At 33.1% G+C, this 17,637-nt stretch overlaps 1 protein-coding gene across 1 annotated transcript; it reads right to left on the minus strand.

The window, feature by feature from the left end:
- Nucleotides 1-2,883: 2,883 nt before the first annotated feature.
- Nucleotides 2,884-16,346, minus strand: LOC130803985 (apoptosis inhibitor 5-like protein API5). The gene is made up of 16 exons (XM_057668243.1): nt 16,107-16,346; nt 15,852-16,013; nt 13,181-13,280; nt 13,034-13,099; nt 10,013-10,107; nt 9,832-9,906; nt 9,270-9,419; nt 9,013-9,078; nt 8,878-8,943; nt 5,981-6,091; nt 5,628-5,714; nt 5,420-5,526; nt 4,630-4,741; nt 4,409-4,474; nt 4,222-4,322; nt 2,884-3,406 (listed from the first exon to the last, which is right to left on the minus strand). Exons 1-16 carry the CDS (start codon nt 16,209-16,211, stop codon nt 3,193-3,195), a joined length of 1,683 nt encoding a protein of 560 aa, XP_057524226.1. The 5' UTR covers nt 16,212-16,346; the 3' UTR covers nt 2,884-3,192.
- Between the last annotated feature and the right edge of the window lie 1,291 nt (nt 16,347-17,637).

Genomic DNA, 17,637 nt, shown 5'->3' on the forward strand with positions numbered 1-17,637 from the left:
CAAAATAACTTGTACTTAAAATATACTCCCTTAAGAGTCTCATATAACTTTTTACGGATTTTAAAGAGAGTTAAAAGTGGGACCCTAAGGTAGGAAAGAGAGTGGTATTATGGGTTTTTTATGTAAAGGAGGAAAATTAGTATGAGTAATGAAGGGTATAATTGAAAAATCAAAAATCCATACCAAAAATAAAAATGGGACTATTAAGATGATTTAACCATAAAAGAAAACGGGACACATAAGCTAAATAAGAGAGAATAGTATTTTTTTTTTCTATCGTAATTCTGTGATATTAGATTTTCACAGTTAACTTAGTTGTTTTCTTTATTAGTTTCATTTTTCCTCCAAAAAAAACCTAATTTTTTATTTTTCTCTTATATCACATTTTTCGTTAAACACAAACTCTAGTCTTTTCAATTCTACTTCTACTATCAAATTGGAATAATTTCTTCAAACGAATTTGATCAAAAAAGAATTGAAATTCAACAATTAAAATTCAACAATTGAAATTTACCTAGCAACAAATCGAAATTCGACCAACAATATTTGACGAAAAATACTAGCAAAAATCAAAATTAGCCTTGAAACATTTGAAATTCATCCATCAATAATTGAAATTTTTGTAAATTAAAGTTACTTAGTTGAATCTCACAAACATGGCTTTCTTACTAATAAACGATTTTCAAGATTTTAGTAAAAGAAGTCACGGAGGTTTAATTGGGTAAGCTCAGTATTACCCTGTATATTTTTAAAAAATGGCTTCTCTCTTGAAAGACTGTCTTTTCTAAAGACGGTTCTAAAAAACCCAGCCCATTGTGTTAATTTAAAAAAAAAATTGACGCGCGCGTGTAAGTGTAATGTGAAAAGTCACATAATATATTTGGAGTTATAACAACATTCATTTGGGGTTATAATATATTTGGTGTTATACTAGCATATATTTGAGGATTATAACGTATTTTATTTGGGGTTATAACATAATATATTTGAATCTATAACAATATATATATTTGAGGTTATAACATAATATATATGAGGTTATAACAACATATATTTGTGGTTATAACATATTATATTTGGGGTTATAACATATTATATTTGGGGTTATAACATAATATATAGTTTGATATATAATGATTTGTGTTTGAGGGTATAGTATTTTTATAACACCAAATATATTATGTTATAACCCCAAATGTATGTTGTTATAACTCCATATATATTATATTATTACTTCAAATATACATTGTTACATCTCTAAATATATTATGTTATAACCCCAAATATATTATGTTATAATCCAAAATAAATTATGTTATAAACCTCAAATATATGTTGGTATAACACCAAATATATCATGTTATAACCCCAAATAAATGTTGTTATAACCCCAAATATATTATGTGACTTTTCACATTACACTTACACGCGCGCGCTAGTTTTTTTTAAAATTAACATAATGGGCTGGGCTTTTGAGAACTGTCTTTTGAAAAGACGGCCTCAAGTAAGAATTATTGTTAAAAAAAACTATGGTTACCGCGTGAAAAGCACAATACCTCAGAGTTATCACGTGAAATTTTCCTACTTTTTTTTTATGTTTATTAAGCACTTTGTATTTATGTTAGTGGTTGAAGTTTTTTATATTATACTTATACCTTTGTAATATGGGTTTTATTCACTTTTTACGAGAATGATTGATTCTCTCCCCCTTACTTGCACGGAGAGATTCTTTAACTTATTCCAAAATCATAAAAATATGCAATATTTAACACTTATTTTAAATAGGAAAAAATTATCCTAAATAATCTCACTTATTGTCCATCTGCTGTGATAATCTCTACTATTGATAATTTACTCATCTTTGGTAATAGGTACCTAATATAGCCTATTAAAGTGTGGCAATGAGAGCTGTCAGCAATAAATATACAAAGGTTGGACTATTTAGAAATAATAGTAGAAATTATTCATAGCAAATGGACATAAATGAGATTATTCAGGACAATTTTTCATTTTAAATTTAAAATACTATTTGAAAATTTGACTTCTTACATGGTCGAGACAGTCTCATACTACAATTATTCTTTATTGTGCTTATATACTGTAAGACCTAGCGGTAAGAGGTTACTCTCTCGTCTCATTAAATTTTGTAACATTTTAAGTTTTCATGTGAGAGCTTTTGATGATTTATAGCAAACGCTATAAAACAGAGAAAGCATGATCCCTTCATATCATCTTATTTGCTTGTTTGTGTTTTCCATTTGCTTGAGAATGAGATTTTTCAACTTTATTTTTCTTATCAATTAACTTACATTTACTCCTTAATAAGCTTCCACATAAACTTTGAGCTTGCTACATAATTGATAACTCACAACCCTTAATAGTAGAGGACCAAGCCTCCTTTACTAGCTCAAGAAAATTATCCTTCAAGCACTTGAGTTCAAAGAACCAACCAAAGATCATTAATATGCCTACAAGTCGAAAATCATGTCTTATTTTAGTAAAAAAGCGAGTGATTCTCACCTAGCCTTTTCTCTCTTAGTCTACCCTGTAAATCGAAAAAAAATGCCTACTGAGTTTAACTTGATCATTCTATGGGTAAGTTTCTTTCCCTCTTGCAAGTATCGTCATTCCTCATAACGAGAACACCAACAAAAAGAAACATACCCACTCGCTCCACAAAACATTGACTCATTTGAGTTGTACAAACTTCTTAACCTCATTAACCTCCCAAAGAATCACAATTCTCCCACCTTTTAAGCAAAGGGAGATTAGAAGAGACACCAACAAGAGTAGATTTTGTTGTTTGAACGTCGAGACATGTGGTTTATGAAAAACATGCGTCGAATTGCTTATCCAATAGAGAAATTCCAATAATCATCCATGGGCTACAAATAATCAAAATTAAACAAAGCATATCAAGTAGAATACATATCCAAGAGAGGAAATATTGAGCACAAATCTAAGAAACTAAAACTAATACTAAACTAAACTAAACATCTATTAAAAATGATATTAAGAATATCTGCAACAAAAATACAAACTAATCATCAGCTCAGCCACTAAATAAAAACTTGTCAAGGACTCATGGTACATTCTAAAGCAGTTGTTTTGCTTGTGTAGAACATTATCCAGGTTTGAACTACTCTTGCCAATTTCACTAGACCTCCAATCATCAAGTGAACTGGTTAAAAATTACCGATAACTCCTCCCTCTGCCACGTCCACCCCATCCTCTTCCTCTGCCTGTCCTACCACCGCTTCTGCCGCCATGACTACCACTTCTGCCGCCATAAGAAATACCTTCCACTGCCCTGTTAAGAAGCTGGTTCTGAACTCCACCGGCGCCACGACCTTTTTTGGCTGTGATGTTAGAACCATTCACGGAAGCACCAGCAGGTCGTTTTGCCCTGTATAAAAAACTGCTAAATTAGATTCTGCCATACGAGTAATCAACTTTTTCACTTTAGACATGTATTTCTCAAATGAAGCTTAAGGAAAGACATTTTATCATGTATGGGAGAGCACAAAACACTTCCCTTTTTCACACTTTCTTTTCTGATAAGAAAATCATCGTGATTGCCAGAAGGGCATTGGCTTATTTAAGTAAAATTAGATTATAAAAACAGAATGTTCAAATCTGTAATATAATATCCATAATACAAAAACAAGGTCGTATTACTGCATTCCGGCTGTACATAAAGGTTTTTGAGTTTGCTGCGACCGAAATGTAAGCTGCAGTGACCACAAAATCACCTGTTTTGCAACCGTGACTGAAACAAATACATATTTTTGCACTATGATACCCTCACAAGAAAAACTCAAACCCTTGACACAAATCCCTGTGATAACTCTTCAATAAGCATCTATCAAGCCCATGTAAATGGTAAACCACCTCAAGCGATGAAACCACCACCATCTCCCTCTTAAGCACCAAAACGTTCTCCCAGTGTCATAGCATCACAAGTGTAATCCTGAAATTGGGTTACTAACTATTAGTCCCCCCCACCCCCAATTTCAGTAGTAATATAATGTAACAATTCTAGTGGCATTCACTAGCTGATGAATTGACACCATGTTTGAAGTAAAGATATCTTATTACAGGAAAATTTAACATACTCAGTCAACAATAATATGACAGTGACAATGAATTTCTAGCTTCTGAAAAAACAAAAGTCAAACATAAAACATAAAAGTATGCTAAAAATCGAACATAAGTTCTCACCCAGAAGCAGCAGTAGTAGAAGGTACAGATGATTTTTCTGGTTCTTTCCATGATAGATTGATCTTGTCACTGATGAACAAAGGTGAACTTTTATGTAGAGGCTGGATCAAGAAAAACACTAGTTTGAGCATATCGCTTCAAGACTTTATGAAGGGAGAGAGATATGAAGTAACTAATTTTCTCATACCTGAGTCATAGCTAGAATGTTGTTGCATGTTTTTAGCCCTGTTGTAGCATTTTGTTTTTCCGTTTTCTGCACAAAAACTAAGACAGGTCACAAATTCAAGCAAAATTAATTAAACAATCTCTTCCTATTTTATCAAGAATAACATCCAATTTTCCCATCCAAAAAGTGCAGCATTTACAGTTCATTGAGGTAATCATAGCATGAACAATGGATTATCTTACAATCTTTTCTTTATCTTCCTTTGATGCGGATGCCATTCTCTTGTTTTGCTCATCCATACCCTGAGTTAACTTCTTCATAGCACCCCTGCAAAGCTCCTCGACGCATTTCAATCTGTGTCAACCAATCACAAGAATATTAAGCAGCAAACAAATACAACAATGCTTACTTGCATATGATGGCCAGAGAAGGAATTCTTTAGCAAGTGCCAAATGTACTTCTAGAGTATTCATGATGTCACACCCCCTACCCAGACCCAACCAAGAAAATATAACAGCCAGGATACTCGTAAATCGAAACAGCTGTGCTCTCGTCTCGGTCAAAATCAGTGGGACAAGCTTTGCTGAAACATTGATATTGTAATGAAACTTTAAGGATAAAATTTACCAAAGACTAACAGTTATTTATTTTTTAAATAACAAAATCACAATAATAGAAACGATATGACAGAAATAGAGAGCAGCTCTGCACGATCATTAAATTCCAATACATGAAAAAGTGAAGGATAGTAAATAGCACAAATTTTGGCATAACTCCCTAGTGCAAGACAGCCTAAAGCATAAAAAAGAACTGAAGAAAGGCTTAAAAGCAAAAAGAAAAGAATTTATAAATTGGTAATTTGGTATGCATTTTGATTGTTTGGTGTCGTCACTCCAGGGGATCAAATTAATGTTCAAATCACTTAGCATATGGGTCAAGCCATCCTGGCAAGAGTTTTTGACTGCTCTACTCATTGTATCATTCTCTTAATAAAGTTTCTTCAAAAGATCAAAATCCAAAGATATTCATTACCTCTCAGTGAAGTCCTTGTACTGCTCTGAAAAGTCCTCTCCTATCCTATCCGATGGTTGGCCCGTGACTATCTTGTAACCACACAAACTATTGGTGGCATTGGGAGCCTAAACATAACAACGCCAAAAGAAAAAAAAACTGTGAGGAACAACCTCAAAAGCCCACAAGTGACACGAACAAGAAAGAAAGACAGTGAGGGAAGTATGACCTTTGATGCCAACTGGTGAAACATGTACAATAAACACTCAACATAATTGAAGTTTATTTCTTCCGTCTTTTTTCGAGGCATGTACTTCTGAAAGAAAACAGAGAAAATATTTTAAGAATAGCCTAAAATCTATAATACCTGAAACAAAAGCATAATTCTCTTCACGAAAACGAGTCTAAAGCAAGACAGTCTTGGTATACTCCAAATGGCTGAAAATCCCTCTTAACAGAAAAAATCAAAAAAAGATTTATAAAATGGGAATCCCATAACAAGATTACACATCTCTTTAGCATTTTTCTTAAATGAAAGACATAGGTAAAATTTATAAGTTACAGTTAGTTATACAACACTACCTTTAATAGCTGAACAACAGAACTAAGGATCTGGCGTGCATCCTGTGGTGTGGTATATGGAGAACTTTCAGCGAGATTTTTCAGCAGATCTAGCTTCCGGTCCTCGGGTAGCTAAGTCAAAAAATAATAATCAGAAGAAAATCATACAAAAAAATTTTAAGACCCTAGAAGTAACAAAAAAAAGGCACCATACAAACATCAAAAGTTAAACCCATTGATAAGGCATCCAACCCATTGTCACAATGCCGCTAATTAGGTAAAATGTTAAAGTTTTATACTCGAGGGAAATTTTATATCCAAAGCATGGCTATTGGGTGTTTTACCTCAATGGATGTCACTACTTGGTAGGCCTAAGAAAATGTGGGAGGAGCAATAAGTGAGTTGCACCTCTTTGAGCACTTGACTACGGATAAAACTAGTTGGGGACATCGTATTCGTGTCTTAAACCATAGGATGATTAATGTTTGTGCTTGGTTCATGTTGTAAGTTTTAATACTTGTCTTTCCATACTTGGTTTTGCTTTAGTTGCGTCTTTAATGTGTGAAGGATGCTTTCTGAACGCAACTTCTTTTAATAAAAGTACGTGTGTGTTGTCTTCCAACCCTCCTAAAACCCTGATCAAAACGTTTTTATGAATGAGATATAGTAGGTATGATAATGATGAAGATGAGAGTGAAACCGCTTAGATAAAGTAGAACTTGCCTTCCAAGTTCTATCGAGTTCCAAACGTGCAAATACATTAGAGACATATATGTAGTGGTTTTTAAGTTAAATCACACATCTCTCACAATCTAACCAATGAACCGATTATTGCGTCGAAATCTTCTAGACATGAGGTGATAGGGTGACAAATGCTTCATGAACAAAGCATGAACTCCTTCATGGTGATGAATAGGGATGGCAATTTCCAAATACTGATTGGAGTCTTTATTCAACTGACTCCAAATTGAAATTTATGTAGTACAACTTTTCTTCAACATTTTAGAATCTAAATATCAAAATGAAATATAACTAAGCAATGTTTCTCTTGTACATAATTTTCATGACATTTGAAAAATAACAGATGAATTGAACCTAAAATATTTCTATTTTTTCATAATGAGATTTCTAAATAAATTTTGACTCATAGTATGTCTATTTTAGAAATCGACGAATAAAAGTCAAAATAATTTATGAAGTTGTGACAAAGTATTCGTTTAATTTAATTTATACTCCCTCAATCGCTATGAAGTTGCATCCCTTTTTATAGTTGAAATATTGATTTGCAAAAAGAAAATAAGGTATAACACAAGTGGATGGAAGAAATGACTGGATTAGATAAATGAAGTGAACAAGTTCGTAGATGAAATTAAAAGTAAGTAAAAATTGAAAAAACCTCCAAGTGAATGGGACAAACATAAAGAATTACATAAAAATTAGGGGAATTCCACGTGGAAATCCTAAGGTTTACCCTGAAGTATTGGGTTTTCCACGTGGTAACCAAAGTTTTTTAAAAATACATGCGGTAACCCTAAGGATTACCCAATTCATCCTCCATGACCGTTTTACCCAAAAAAACGTTTGGAACTACTAGTTTAGTAAGAATGAAGCATGGACACAACTGAAGCAAATCGAAAACCCCTTATTTCCCCAATTCAATTCTCCAACCATTACATTTCCCCTATTTCTCTAAATCCCCTAAATCCCTAATAATCCTAAATCCCCAAATTCAATACACAAATTCAATGAAACTCATTTCCAAAGATCACAAAATCAAGCTCTCAACTGGTGGTGGATGAAGGTCGACATTTTCTGCCCTAACTTCGTGTCGTTTATCCTAAGTCAATAAAGGTGAGTAACTTCATTATTGTTTCCAGGTGAACTTGAAGAAGAAATTCAAAAAAAAATCATTTCAATCATAATGGTTTGAAGAAGGATTCCTAATTTGATAGTAGTAGAATTGAAAAACTACGGTTAAATTTTTGGGAAAAAATGTGATTTTGGGAGAAGATAGGAAAGTTAGGATTTATGTTTGGGGGGAATATAAGCTTCTGAATAAGATTTGGTAAAAGGGTTCAATAGACGTACAACAATCGTTATCCTTACTAAACTAACATTTCCAAACGTATTTTCAGTAAAAACGTCACAAAATATGAATTGGGTAAACCTCCGGGCTACCGTGTGGATTTTTAATAAACCTTGGCTACCACGGGGAAAACCCAATACCACGTGGAATTTTCCTAAAATTTAACAGGGCTAGAGCGAATAGTAGATCTATTTTTCTGAGAATAAGCCAAAGTAGAATTCATATAGGATAATTCCAGAGCTGAATGTTTTTCCTTGAATTCAAATTGGATAATTGCACTAAAATATTCAACTGAATAACCATCCATAGCCATGAACCCCAAGTCATACAAGTCATTATTTCAATTTGATAATTTGCCCTATAAAAGCAATATCCTTGAAGACTAGATCTAGGCAAGGCCAAATAAATCAATTTTTTGGCATGAAAAAAACATCAAATTGAATTTCCTACTCATGATTCCTTTTCCATTAATTTCTTTTCTTGATTCCTATGCAATTATATCCCTATCCCCTTTCTCTCCTATCTCAAAATACCAATCTTTCTAATCCTTGGGATGATGTAGCAATACAACAAGAACAATGCCAAGGCTATTCCAAAAGGATATGGCAACAAAACTTTCTACTCACTCTTTCTATACTATCATTGATACAACCATAATTGTTTATATATCCCTCCATATATGCCACTTCACACTTTCTGCTATGATAAAATTTCATAGAATGAAAAACCAAAAAAAACGCATAAAACTAAATTAAGTAATAGAATATTAATCCAACACAAAGAACAAGTGCAACCTACCCTGGAAGATATGTTGCTCAAAAGAGGAAATTACCTTGTCAAAAACTGGAATTAGGTGTTTGTGCACATAGTTCAGGAACTTGCTGTTTGACGCACCCCGCTGTACAAAACAGGAATATATAAGAAACATTCAATTGAAGAACTAAAGGAAAACAAAAACAAAGTTTACCATGAATATTGGAATGGCAATCTTTAGACATGATATAAGCCTGTTAATATGATCTACATCCAGCACCTGTGATAGAGAGAAAAACAGAGCAAAACTCAGCTAGGAAAAGAAATCCAAAAGGTAGTAACTCTCTATTTTTTATATCGTCAGACAAAGCATGTTTATTGTGCCACAGGGCATGCTTATTCACCTTTCTGAACAGTCATATTGAATCAACTAAAAGCATTGGCACTCAATAACAAGCTTAATGAACTTACGTCAAATTGTGCATCCAGATCAGCTTGACTTTCTATAGTTTCAATAAGTTCTCGAACACGCGCATGTGCAGCACCATCACCAAATAGATTCAAACTTTTTAAGAAGTCTATGAACATGTTGAACTCCGCAGCAGTTACATCTCGCAAACTCTGCAATTGTATACAAGTCAACAACAATACCAGGAATAAATTGAAGTGTGAATTATGAAACAAATATCATTTAAACAGTCAATACAACATTCCATCAACCTAGGTTGGGGTTTGAGGGATTAGATGTGCACAAACTTACCCTTGTTAGAGATAAAACTAACCAAAAGGTTGTTTTCAATTGACCCTTGATAGCAAACATTATGTGCAACTTCTAATAAATAAGAAGTGTTGATGATTTCATGAGTCCTTTTACTATAATCATGATAATCCGAAACCAATGAACAACAAATCTTTGGCCCCATCAAATAAGGGACACCTTTTGAACAGTAAATATAGCTATCAAATTTGCAATGTATTCAGAAACTACCATTTCTCATATTTTTGAAAATGCTAATTGGTAAGCAAAAAATACCTTTTTAATTAAGTCAGTTATGTGTCTTTCCATCTGCTCTTGCGGCTTTAAGAGTTCGGCTTTGACGGGAAAAACCTAGAAGAAGACTTATTTAGTTCTTAATTTCTATATAAACGTTAACCAGCTATGAACCACTCTACTCTATGCAGATGACAGTTGTGTAGGTAAATTAAAAAATTACCTTGTCTCTTATAAAGGCCAAGACTTTTTCCCGAATATTTTCATCAGTAGTCTCATCTATGCTTTCAACATGCTTAAACAATGCCGATAATGATGCTGCATTAAACAAGTCATGCAATATAACATTATAAGGTGTATTAAGAGTTTTATAAATCCAGAGCCTACTTCATAAGTAAAATATTTCAAGAGATAAGACCAAAATTTTGTGCTGCATTTAAGTTTCAATAGTTCAAGATCTAACAGTTAAAAAGGATTCGGCTACTTGTTCTTAAAACAAGGATTTTTAGTCCTCTGCTTTCTCCTAAACCAGAAAATTCGAAAAACCAATGATCAAATTTCACTGTTCCGCTTCTGAAAGTACTGCCAGAGAAGAATGCTCATGTTAAATGAACATTGAAGAGCAGAATACAAAAATTATCAAAAGCTCTGAGGAAAAAAGTGTGCCTTTATGCCAGTGATATAGAAGTGAGTGCAATGGACTGCACAAAGCAGCCATTTTCCAGAAAAGTGGACAGAAAAAAAGGGAAAAAGAACCTATCATGGCAAATTGTCAACCCATATACCAAGCCTCATTGCTCTATGTTAGTAAATGATACTTTTAGTATGGTGTAGAGACATTAAGCATCTTTATATACCTATATAAAGGGATCATGTACTCGTCATTTGATACAACAACATACACAATCTTTCTATTACTATAATCTTCTTATCTTACAAATTCTCTCTAGTTTTCAAATGCCCTCCAACAAGGTATCAAGAGAAATAAGTTATATATGCTTCAGTTCCACATATATAGATGACAAAAAAGCCAAATACAAACTTCAACATCTCAGACTTTCAACCAAAATATAGAGTAATGATTTTTAAAGTGACAAAATAAAGACTAGTATAAGTTTTATCCTTCAAAATGTTGTGACGGATACCATTTTTCTAAGAATAGTTCCTGCAAGTTCATCGAAAGCAGCATCGGAAGAGCCAACCACTAAGGACTCTTTCATATATTGGTTATGGCATAGAAGATTGGGTCATAGAAATTCAAAAGCACTTCATTAATTTTGGTAGCAAGCAAATGGTGAAAGATCTAATAGTCTTACATGAACGTGATGATGTTTGTGGAGCATATCAACTTGGTAAGATGCACAAACTCTCATTTCTAGAAGGGAAATCTTGGAAGAGCCAACCACTAAGAACTCTTTTACATAATAGAACTAACTAGTACGCATTTCATACTGTTCATCGATGATTATACAAAGATGACTTGGTCTATTTCATGAAAGAAAGATCGAAAGTCTTTAGTATCTTCTACAAATGGAAGAAATGTGTGGAGAACCAGAGTTCTTCCAAACTAAAGAAAAGTAGAGTCACAGAGTATAACTCAATAGAGTTCAACAAGTTTTGTGTAGATGAGGGCGTTAAACACCAACTCACACAGTTGGATATCCACCGCAACATAATGGACTTTTCAAAAGAAATAATCGTACAATGATGGAGATGGCAAAATCAATGCTTGCTAATTAAGGGCACCGAGGCTTGACAAAAGCAATGAAGAATATAACACCTTTTGAAGCGTGGTTAGGTCAGACATTTCAAAATATTTGGTAGTCTTTGTTATTATCTTATTCCAATATTAGAAAAAGGAGCAAGTTAGAAGACAAGTTAAAAGACAAGACAAAGAAAGAAAAATATCAGTCTAAAAGTCACAGAATTTAGAGCCCTGAAAATGAGAAAATTGTAATAAGCGAAATGTTATTGTTGATGAGGAATCATCATGGAATTGGGCCACAAAATCAAAAGAACATGATAAAATGGTTGTTCCTACTATTGATGAGTCAATTCTGCATCATCAACAAGAAACTAAGTCTCCTAATACTCCGGTCAGAACTCTAGAGCTGGAATCAGAAGATAAGAATGCTACAGGTTCTAAAGTAAATAAGTATACCATAGAATTATATGCTAGATTTTCAAAATTGGATGAGATTGAAGATTTTGAGTCTAGATTAATTAGAGGTACATAAATAGTTAGGAGTTATAGTTAGATGAAAATACAAAGCTTCTGACTCTTTAATGGTTACAATTATTAGTTGGCCTCTTTTTATACCTAAATAAAGAGATCTAATACTGATCATTTGATACAACAACAAACACAATTTTTCTATTACTTAATCTTCTTCTCTTACAAATTCTCTTAGTTTCTACTTCCCTCCAACACTCTAAGCTCCAGCTGCATCAAACTCTACGAGATAAGTAAACCAACAAAACTGACATCATCATTCATCAGAACCTTCTCTTCCTTTTCTTTTCACGAGGGTTTGCATAACGAATAACTAGAAGAAGCAGCAGTACGCATGGATTTGCAAAAGTACTCAATTAGGAGACAAAAAGAACGGAAAAAAAAATGAAAAGAAAGTAAAAGATATTGTCCGCCATTCATTTTGTATCCTTCCATCCTCATTTTTCCTATTCGTTCTCTATCTATGAGAAGGAAGCAACCATCAACGGCGGAATTGGAAAAAACTAATTGTCCTCCTCACCACTCCTCAAGTAAAATTTCTCCCCTCTCTTGCTTTATCTTTATCCTCTCTTCATTTATTTTTTAAAATGATTTATGAATCACTGTTGATAGCATGTCCTACACTCTCGCATTCGATCTAGAATTCATATCCGTATCCATTTACATATCCATTTACGGTGAGGATTTTGGCGGTGTCTGGTTACAAAGACAAGTATATAACAATAATTCATTGAAATAAAATTAAGCTGGAACGCGAGTTAAATGAACATGTAATACGGAACAGAAGGGGTAAAATTTGGCCTAAAGCTACATAAGCTCATCACCCATGTTAAACAATAGTTATAAATAATCTTCTCTAAATATACTATTCGAAGCATTTATGATGTGTCTAGAACCATTCATCCCCAGGTAAATATTATGCAATAAAATCAAGGTGAAGAGCATGTGATGAGGCAAGCCACTTGTATATTTGATATTTATAACACTTTTATGCATTGCAAGGAAGCATACCCTTCACATCTTGCCTCAGTAGAGACATCAAGGCTTTTTGAACTGCATCCCTTTCCACATTCTCCTCTAGAAATATCAAATCAAGTATCAGGAACAAAGAATAAATAATTATACTAACAAGAACAAGATAACATATACATATAATACCGGCCATGAGCAGCTGAGCAAGAATGTCAACAATCTTGGAGACATATTCTGGTGTGTCCTTGCAAAATAGTGGAAGGCCCCTAATAGCTTGGACACGAACCTGCAAAAGAGCCTAGGCAGTTAGTGATACTATCTACACGAAGGCTCAACGGAGCAAAACTAAGATTAGAGTGTATCAGTAATATATAAAATAGACCCCAAATGTCCCAAGGGACCAAGGCACCACCTTTTTTCTCTATCACATAAGGAAACTCTTAATTACCAGAAACAGAGTGAGTAAAGGTAAAGTAAGGGACAATTGTCTTCATCGAGGAACTAGATTACATATTCACCCAACTCCATTGAGTATCCCCAATCAAATAATCCTTTAAACACCAACAGACTTAACCATATTGAGGCCAAAAAAAAATTATATCCAACAATGTATCACAAGAAACTAAAGCACAGAGAAAACACGCAAGGATTTTGCTTCAATAGCTTCTTCTCCATAGCCCTTCCAAACCCGACAAACCAAAATACTAGAGCTTTAAAAATTAGTTTGTGGCATGAAAATTACAAGGACCAATAGAAGTACTGGAAATATTTTGGGTTAGATACGAATCAGTTTATGGTAATTTCCATGAGAAGCAGGCTTCTACACAGTAAGATCTAGAGCGGGTCAGAGAAAGGACAAAGACTTCAACATCGCAAGATTCGGCAAATTGGCCAATACACAAAGTATTAGTAATTATTGTTCTTCTTAATCCTAAATCACTTTTCAAATAAATCAGGTACACAAATGGAAATCTCATCACCATTAGATAAGCAACTCGGACACCACTGCTAATGTTTGAATAAAAGCACAAATTTCCATGATCCTTTGGTCACTAACATCAAGCTCAGACGATAAACCACACTGAAAAACTAGGGAGCAAATTTACAAAAACAGAATGCCATCTCTGAATCCCAGCAACTAACTAAATACAATTGATGAAGCAGTATCACCTGATACACAAGTGCACAAACAAACCCAAATGTCCATATACACAAAGCAATAATTTGTCAAAACAAACATAACTTGCTAATCTCATTTTAATCAGCAATATTGTTCAACTGCCAATCAAAAGACAAACAACAAATGGGGGCCCTCAAGGGAGTAAAATCATTTTTTTTAGGAGCTTAAATTCCATTAACTAAAATTTGAAAACCTTCAAAAAATATGAAGTAAATCCTACCAAACGTTAGATGATGACATAAAACAAGGCATTATGATCCATATGTGAGCCATTATTTCAAGCAAAAATCGTGTTATAGAAGTCTTATATCCATGCAAGCTAACATTTCCGAGTAATGGGGCTTTTTCTGCTGCAATTCCTCTATACTACGCTTAATACAGCCTTGCAAAAACATACAGGATTGCATCAGAGGAAACACTTTAACTAACCTCTTTAACTTGCCTCAAAAGAAATCCAAACCTCCCAATGCATTATGGAGTAACGAAAGCACCGAAACCAAGGACAAAGCTTCTAAAACCCATGAATCATACTGAATACTAACCCACATAATCACAATGACTCCCGAAGCACGACTACAAACAAAATTACAAAAATTGCTACTTTTTTTTAGCTCCATTATTGAGGATGCCATTCCCGCATCATAAACTGATGTTTTTTGAGTATCACTCTCCAATTCAAACGTAAGCGTATAACTTCTAAAATCCATGAATCATACTGAATACTTCAATTCTCCCATTTGACCCCTTTCCATTTATTCCAAGATTCCATCCATTATGAGGCAGGACACATAACTTGAGCTCTTTCAAGCACTTGCTCTTTATAACACTTGCTTCCATTAGGTTCCTCCTCCCCTAAATAAAACTTTTGTAAAAAGAACAATTACTCAGTCATAAACCACAAAAGGGGATAGAAAAAACAGGGTTGCAAGTCATCTCCACATCCTTGCAAGATTTTTTTAGGGGTCAGAGTTCCCAACCTAATTTCCCCAGACACAATTACACCATGGATCATCAATAACTCGTCAAAAAAGACTCCAAAGAGATAAAACAAGGCCAAACTAACTCATGGGTCGCATAACATACAAACATAGAGATGAACATAGACTAACATATAGCACCTATCCCATTTTAGGTTAACATTTTCCTTACCTCATAAAGACAATAAAGAATCAAAATAACCTCATATCACCGTAACGAAGGCCAAAATAACCATTTACACAGATATTTTAAGTGAACACTATAGTACATAAATCCAAGAGTCCCATGCTCCCATAACCGAATCCCTTGAGGCATGCTCTAACTATGTTGTCCATACTATAAGCCATATATTAACACATGTCCTGCAGCAAACTCAAAGTTCCAAATACTAAGCTATTCTTCCCATCAATCTTTTATTCATATCCTACAGCCTTATACACAAATGTTTTCCATTCAAAAGGAGGCGAAAAAGATTATAAAAGAAGCTTTTGTTTCAGAAGCATATCTAAACATGTCTGGTGATACAATTCATTTTCAACAGAAAGACCAAAAAAGGTTTCCGCCATTTAAACAATCATACTAATTTAAAACATCAATTCATACCAAAATAAGACTACAAACAGATATCCATAAAATCTTTAAACCATACACAAAACTAGTAAAATTCAATTCAACTTAAAATAAAATCGAAAAACTAACCCCGAGATCTTCTTCTTCACACAAATCAAGATGAGCATCAACCGCACTACTGGAAAGGTCAGGAAAAAACTTGAAAAACCTTGGAATAAGCTGTGCGGCCAATTGTTTCGACTTTGTACTACCTTTCGCCGCTTTAATTATCCTTTCATAATCCATCACGTTCTGAAAAACAACAAGTTAAGAACAAAAACGAAATCAAAAAAAAAAATTAAAAACCCTAGAAAATATTATAAAAAAAAAAAGAGCGGTGAAAACCTGTGATTTGTCGTTAGCTTCACTAAGACGGTCGCCATACTCGTAGAGCATCTCAATGTCTTTGGCGTCGTCGGCGGCGGCGGTGGTTGTTGTCGCGTCCGCCATCGAGGAAGAATAACTGAGAATTAGTAAAAGGGAATTGAAGGGGTGGCCGGTGCGGAGGACGGGATGGGGTTTATTTGGGTTTTCTACTTGGAACAAGTGTTGAAGTGTACTTTCAAATTGTTTTGACAAAGTGAATATAAAATGAAATTACAAAATATCAAACTTCTAATGTATTGTTTATTTGTATTAATTTTATTAGAATTTAAATATCCTACGTGGAAATTGATTATTACTCTATTTTAATTTTATTTTATATGACTATAAAATAAAATGAAACATATTTTTCTATTGATAATTGACATAAACAAGGATTAAAGTTAATTTTAATATTAACCGATAACATAAAGCACAATTCTTAATTGATGATTGATACTAGAAAAAAAAAAGTCAATTTAATACTCTTATTAAAGTTATTAAGTGTGTAAAATGATGGCAATCTAACTTGAATTAGTAATATTGTAAGTTATAATCATAATAAAATATCCCAACTTTTTTTTTTGGAAAATATCTCAAATTTGAACTTCACAAAGAATATGCAAAAAATTAAGTTGCAAACCAAAAATTAGATTTTCTGAACTGATTTTGGCAAGTACTACCCAAAGTTACTTGTTACATTTTGAAGGGCTCTAAAAGCCATATTATGCTACTAATTTGGTTTTCACTAATTCTTTATTGTATAAAACGATTTTAATTAAGTCAACTCAAACTATTTAAAAAAATAATCGTTTTGTGTATAAGTGGGAATTCAGTTGTCATTAATTTTTATGTTTTTTTACTAATGAGTCTTTTGCATGGACTTTGTTTCACGATAAGACGGTCTCATATAAGACTTAATGTTATTTTTTTTATTTACTTTTTGATTTGCTTTTAGATTTCACCAAGTTTTGTGAAGATTAATCATACAAGAATAGTCTAAAAGGCTTAATTCCATTTTTACAACACACTATCACATAATGACAAAATTGATCAATTTACGGTCATAATTGATATCTTTACGGTCAAAATTGATGTCTTTAAAAGTTATAACTGATCATTTATAATTTATTACTTGAACGTCAGAATTGATCACTTTAAAATTATAATTGATATATTTACGGTCAAAATTAATGTCTTTAAAAGTTATAACTGATCATTTATAATTTATTACTTGAACGTCAGAATTAATCACTTTAAGATTATAATTGATATATTTACGGTCAAAATTGATGCTTTTAAAAGTTATAACTGATCATTTATAATTTATTACTTGAACGTCTGAATTGATCACTTTAAGATTATAATTAATCTCTTAAAGGTTATAATTGACCCCTTTAAGATTATAAGTTATAATTGATACATTGATTACTATACAACTCATGACTTATAAGTTAACGCTATAAGCTTTACATTGATCGCTTTAAAGTTGTAATTGAATTTTAACTAATCA

Source organism: Amaranthus tricolor, chromosome 17 (genome assembly GCF_026212465.1).
Source record: "Amaranthus tricolor cultivar Red isolate AtriRed21 chromosome 17, ASM2621246v1, whole genome shotgun sequence".
Taxonomy (NCBI): domain Eukaryota; kingdom Viridiplantae; phylum Streptophyta; class Magnoliopsida; order Caryophyllales; family Amaranthaceae; genus Amaranthus; species Amaranthus tricolor.

Excerpts from the sequence above, each read along its gene's own strand:
- LOC130803985 (XM_057668243.1), bottom strand. The coding sequence starts at position 16,211 with ATGGCGGACGCGACAACAACCACCGCCGCCGCCGACGACGCCAAAGAC. Across the intron at positions 6,092-8,877 it reads TAATTCCAGTTTTTGACAAG|CTACCCGAGGACCGGAAGCT; the intron begins GTAATTTCCTCT and ends TTTTTGACTTAG. Across the intron at positions 4,323-4,408 it reads ACATTCTAGCTATGACTCAG|CCTCTACATAAAAGTTCACC; the intron begins GTATGAGAAAAT and ends TTCTTGATCCAG.